This window comes from Salvelinus alpinus, chromosome 32 (assembly GCF_045679555.1).
Source record: "Salvelinus alpinus chromosome 32, SLU_Salpinus.1, whole genome shotgun sequence".
Taxonomy (NCBI): domain Eukaryota; kingdom Metazoa; phylum Chordata; class Actinopteri; order Salmoniformes; family Salmonidae; genus Salvelinus; species Salvelinus alpinus.
Window position 1 is genome coordinate 8142646 of NC_092117.1, and position 6238 is coordinate 8148883.

Consider the following 6238-nt stretch of genomic DNA (forward strand, 5'->3'; position numbering starts at 1 on the left):
AAAAACTTTTTTTTTTCTTTGTCATTATGGGGTATTGTGTATAGATTGCTGAGGAAATTGTTTTATTTAATCAATTTTAGAATAAGGCTGTAATGTAACAATGTGGAAAAAGTTAAGGGGTCTGAATACTTCCCGAAGGCATTGTATATTTTATCTTAGTTGTTTTACTCAGCCAACTACAACGTGACCTCTTACCTAGTTCGGGACTGTAAATCAATGCCAGTGTGTTGTCTGTAACCTTCCAGTACTCCCTTTCTCTCTCCCTCAGCATTCAGTCCAATAGTTTTAGTTAAATGCTCTCCCAGATACTGAGATTGTGTGCCGGGCAGCTGTGTGACGAAGAAAGCCATGAAGATATGCATCAAGTCTTGAATAAAGCAATGCGGCCCAGCGGGATGTGAAACAATGGCTTATTCCAGGTGACGGTGTGCTGAGAGGGAGTGAGGGGAATTGGATAAGACAGGAAGCGCGTCTGGCTGCCTGGCTGTTAGCATTGGACTTGGCAGCTCTCCACCATTGAAACACTGACAGGCAAGCTCGCCTGTCACAGCGCATAAGTGGCTCCCTGCACAGACGTTTACAGTAGAGCACCTTTTCTCTACCCACAGTGCTGCAGGGCAGTTCCAGCCCCCAGGGCTGCATTCCCTAACCCCAGTCCCCATACCTAGCCCCTGCCCCAGCGGCCATACCTACTCCTAGTCCCAGACCTCATATCTAGCATCGGCTCTATACATTGCCCACGCCCTTAGCTACCTAGCCACAGCAGGTGATGCTGGTGACCAAGCTGGTCCATGCTAGTCCAGCATGGTCAAGCTGGTCTGCAAAACCATGCCCAGGGAGCCTAGTGGTAAAAAGCATTGAGCCAGTAACCGAAAGGTCACTGGTTCGAATCCCTGAGCCGACTAGGTGAATAATCTACTTGTTCCTTTTGAGCAAGTCACTTAACTCTAATTGGTCCTGTATGTCGCTCTGGATAAGAGCGTCCTGCTAAATGTCTTAAATGTAAATCATTATCATATTTACCAGCATGGTCTATTGCCGTTAGCTTTTTAGAATAGTTTGTTTCAGTATATTTTTACCAGTGGTGTACTTAAGTAAAAAATACTTTAAAGTACTACTTAAGTCATTTTTGGGGGGGTATCTGTACTTTACTATTTATATTTTTGAGAACTTTAACTTTTACTCCACTACATTCCTAAAGAAAATAATGTGCTTTTTTACTTCTTACAATTTCCCTGACATCCAAAAGTGCTTGTTACATTTTGAATGCTTAGCAGGACAGGAAAATTGTCTAATTCACGCACTTATCAAGAGAACATCCCTGGTCATCCCTGCTACCTCTGATCTGGCAGAGGTAAACACACATGCTTCGTTTGTAAATAATGTCTGAGTGTTGACCCTGGCTATCAGTAAATAAAAAAACAAGAAAATTGTGTCATCCGGTTTGCTTAATATAAGACATTTTTAAATGATTTATACTTTTACGTACATTTAAAACCAAATACTTTTACTCAAGTAGTATTTTACTGGGTGACTTTTACTTGAGTCTTTCTTTTAAGGTGTCTTACTTGTACTCAAGTATGAAAATGTACTTTTTTTTGCGTATACATTGAATTAATTCAATCTTATGCTACACAAACATGATTAACATATTGATTTTTCTAAACGAATCCAATCTGTTAGTTGGACGTATTGCAACCATTGCTAAAATGGTTGTTCCTGTTTTAGATGGTTTAGGTATTGTCATTTATAAATCTTTCTAACCCTGGCAGTCATTCTGAATGCAGATTCTTGGATATCCCCACTCTGACTGGATCCCAATAGGAATAAAACATAATTTTGCAAGCTGAATTGATGCTAGTTTTGCTGGTGACCGGCATGACTAGTATGCTTGTGAACAGCGTAGTTACCAGTGTCCAAAACACAGTGACGGCTGGTCACCAATGTCCTAATATCGGTTAACACAGAACGAAAGTATGATTTAAGTTCTGGGTCCATACGTGTTGAGAAGAACTAGAATGAGGATCTGAACCGGAAGGAAGAGCTCCGTCCTCTCTCTTTGTTAGTTACGGGCAGGTCTATGAGCCAAATGTTCCCTCCTGTTCCGGAATTCGAAAGATTCTAACACCTACGAAAGTGTGATTTTATTTATTTTTGTCCAAATAACCAGTGACGGAAAAAAACGAACACTGGAACTAATAGTACTGGATCTCACGCATCACGTATCGTGACAGATCTATGGTATCATTTATGTTTACGCAGTCTGTTCACGAGAGACTACCAGTGTCCATAACACGACGGCGGCTGGTCACCAGCATGACCAGCCTATGCCGTTTTGTTTCTCAGCAGGGAAGCCTATTTTCAGCCGGATAATGATTCTGGGAGTTTGTTTAGAGAGCCTTACCATGACCTTTTGGTGGTATTTGATGTTTATGCAACAGAGCAGTTATTTTGACTTGCATGGAGGAATCGACCTCTCCCTTAGTTTGTTATCCCGGTGAAAGTATTTGGGAAGACTTAAGGTCAGGAGGATTTAAATGTTATGGCTGTTCAGAGTCTATCCGGTATTATTAAATCCTAGTCCTCCTGGCCTAGTTCTCTTGGCCTTGTCTTTGATCTTGCTTCAGATGTATAGAAAATCAGAAGGTACAGTATCCAGAACTTAACGCTTCTCTTATTTCTACAGTCACACTTTGTCCTTTACGCTTAACCCCCGGCTGTCTTCATTGAAATGTTCCCGGGTGAATGTTAAGTGTATTGATTCGAGTGAGGATTATGACCCCTGGTAAAACAAAATGAAGTAGTGTGGCCTCTGTTTTGGCCCAGAGCCAGGCACTTGCATAGTTCATCCCAAAAATGTGGCTGAGATCTAAATATTTTTTAGCCAGTGAAATTACACCGTATAATTAAACTAAGTGACTCCTGGTATGGAAAGGAGAGAGATGAGGGGGAGATGGAAGGAAAACATTTAAAACTGAGTGAGATGAATAATAATAACCAAAAGAGAGGAAACACTTGAGACAGACTTGCATTCTATTAATTACTGGAAAGCTTTGTCAGGTTAAAGAAATTGCCTTGGGGTTATACTAGCTTTTCATGACAATCAAATGGGAAGACCTAAGTACATTTTTTTCCCCTTCTGTCTCCACAGATGTGCTCTGGACTGGCTGTGATTTCTCCTCCTCATGCTCAATGGCAGACGAAGACAGCCGCTCCGTTCGTGTGAGCTTTGATCACAAAGAGATGGCTCTGATCCACAGCTAAACCTGATCCACTGCTCTCCTGTCTCTCTGACCATCTCCTCTCCTCTATTTTTCTCTCCTCGTCAACCTCCCTCACCATGGCCTGCTTGTTGGTGTCAGTGTTCCTCCTGGTTCTCCAGACTTATGCTGCCCCGTCAGAGTTTGTTCAGAGTCTGGATCTGGGCCCTGGACTCACTGCCAATGTCACTCTGTCACCACCCCCGGGGACTAGCAAACATGCCCCCCACAGCATCATCATTGGGGTGCGCAAGGGGGGGACACGCGCCCTGCTGGAGATGCTAGATATCCACCCTGAGGTAGCTGCCGCCGCCACAGAGGTGCACTTCTTCGACTGGGATGAGAACTACGCCAAGGGCTTTGACTGGTACCGTGAGCTGATGCCCTATTCCTACCCGCACCAGATCACAGTGGAGAAGACGCCAGGCTATTTCACCTCTTCCTTGGCGCCAGAACGCATCCGTGCCATGAACTCCTCCATCAAGCTGCTGCTGATCCTGCGGGACCCAACTGAACGCGTCATCTCGGACTACACCCAGGTCTACTTCAACCGCCTGGAGAACCACAAGCCAGTGCAGGCCATTGAGAATCTGCTGGTGCGCAGCGGAGCTCTCAACACCCGCTACAAGGCTATCCAGCGTAGCTTCTACGACGTGCATATGCGGAACTGGCTACGCCACTTCCCTCTGGAGCAGATCCACATCGTTGATGGGGACACTTTGATCCGGGACCCCCTTCCTGAGCTGCAGAAAGTAGAGCGTTTCCTCAACCTGCCCCCCAGGATAATGTCGTCCAACTTCTACTTCAACCAGACCAAGGGGTTCTACTGCATCCGGAGTGAGGGGCGAGAACGCTGCCTGCATGAGTCCAAAGGGCGTCCCCACCCGGCCGTCAACAGTACCGTGCTGCAACAGCTACGCTCCTACCTCCGGGAGCACAATCGTAACTTCTACCGGCTGGTGAAGCGCTCTTTTGACTGGCAGTAAGGCAGGGCACCCCTCTTCCTATGTGGACTAGTTCCCCCTGGCCCACAGAAGACTTAGGAACCATTGCCCTGTTTAAGGACTGACTGACCACTATTAAAGGGGCAAAAGCACTTTAAGAACTCTGACACCCAAACACTCCTGTCAATTGCCTTTTACTCTGCTCTGGTGTCAGCAGAGCAGTTCCACATTTACAAAATAAAGCAAGAACTTAAAATATAAGCTAACGTGGAAAAATCGCCAAGCTTGATAAGTCATTCTCTGTACTGTACCTAGCAAAAGTGAAGTGATGCAGATTGCGGCAAAACAATTTTGTGAACCTGATGAATTTTTTTCTGCTTTGTTTGATATTCTTGTACTTGATAATAAATTGTTCTGCTTTAAAAATGTACATGTGGAACGGGATCTGTTTCTCATTTTGTTTCTTTGTGCTGTCCTCCAGATCCTAACCGGAGTTGTTTAGTCCAGCATGCTAAGGTAGACAGAGCCATTAGGATAAGCCTTTGATTCACTGCAGTGGAAGAAGGACATTAATGCAGGGAAATGGTTGCCCTAGAGCGCCACTTTAGTATTACAGAAATCACTAATGGTTTGGACATTGAAGGTAGTGCCTGCAGCAAAAGGGGCCGAATCGCGAGAGTCAGCAAGCTGAAGTCAGAGCTCTTCCTGTATTTTAGCACCGTTAAGTGTTCAACAGTTTGATCAGGCTGTAGAGGCAGCCAGTAAATCAGATGCGTATTGTAGTAGTTCTCACTGGAGTTGTGATTATTCAACATAAACAGAAGAGTAGCAATTACTATTTTCATCATGATTATTATCCTCGTTGATTAGGCTTTAAAGAGCAGGCAAAGCCAGGGAGACCAGTGATGATTATGTGATTTCCCTTCTGTGCTGGCTCTGACAGAGGCTAAATAAGTTCTCCCACCCCAGGGGGGACAGACATCGATGCTGGTGGCTTTATCCCTGGCCAGCAGGAATAAGGGGTGTGTTGGTCAGTCCACACAAAAAATATGAACCAATGTTTTTGCACTCAATCTTACCATCTCACATTTACTGATACTTTCTTGTGTTTATTGATATGTCCTTAGTGTATTCAACTGTAGTCTTGTTCTAAGGTTCCATCCAGCACATGCTCTCAGAATACTCAGTATTCTATTTTGACTTAGAGGAGCTGGTAGTGTTTCAAAAGTAATTTGTCATTGCAGTACTGGACCAAGGGACGTTATTGCCCTATGTCTTCACTAGGGGGCGCATAGGTCCTTCAGGAATAGTATGATGTGATGTGTCTGGACATGCTCTTTCAAGGGTTCCCCTTGTCAGTGGTGCAGGTGAAGAGGCTGTGACAGGGAACCGGTGACCCTTGCCAAGGCCTCGCTGGGGCCTGCCCCATCACGTGTGTTTCATGTGCCTGTTCACCTGGAAGAGCACACCCTGTCCTGCTTCCACAAGGAGGCCCTGTCCAGGTCACTGAGCCATCTCAGCCGTGTGTGTACATGCTTCCAGCCCGCACAGCACCCACCCACCAACCCCTTGTCTGACTGTAGACACACTCCTGGTGTGTCATGCTTTGTGTAAGTTTGTGTAAATTATAGCTCTATAAATGTTTTGTATAAAAATTTTAGATTTATGTTCTTTTCATTACTCATTTGCATGCTTGTAAGAGGGAAAGGCATTTTTACAGGATTTCTAATACAAACTCACTGCCAGATCAATGAATAACCTTGTCTGGAATATATTCCTCTATCAACTGATGCTCCAGAGTCTAGACCGCTGCTTCACCATATCACAGCAGTGACCATCGGCACTGGACTCGAAGCTCCTTTTCAATACAAAGCTGGCTACATGGTACAACAAGTATTTTTAATTCAGTCATGTCTGAGTGATATTCAGCAATATGAATCTCTCGGCTTTTTCATGTTGCAACAACAATGTCCTCATAGGCGAGGAGGACGGTCAATTGTTGCATGTTGGGTTCAATGCAAACAGCCTTGAGGG

General features: G+C 44.7%; 1 protein-coding gene across 2 annotated transcripts in view; it reads left to right on the forward strand.

Annotated features, from left to right (window-relative positions):
- LOC139562091 (heparan sulfate glucosamine 3-O-sulfotransferase 1-like) overlaps positions 1–4634 on the forward strand; it is a 29390-nt gene extending 24756 nt beyond the window's left edge. For both annotated transcript variants that reach the window (XM_071379425.1, XM_071379426.1), the window contains one exon: positions 3152–4634. In XM_071379425.1, coding sequence (XP_071235526.1) covers positions 3341–4246 — 906 coding nt within the window. In that variant the 5' untranslated portion in view covers positions 3152–3340 and the 3' untranslated portion in view covers positions 4247–4634. The remainder of the gene's footprint in view (positions 1–3151) is intronic.
- Positions 4635–6238: the final 1604 nt, after the last annotated feature.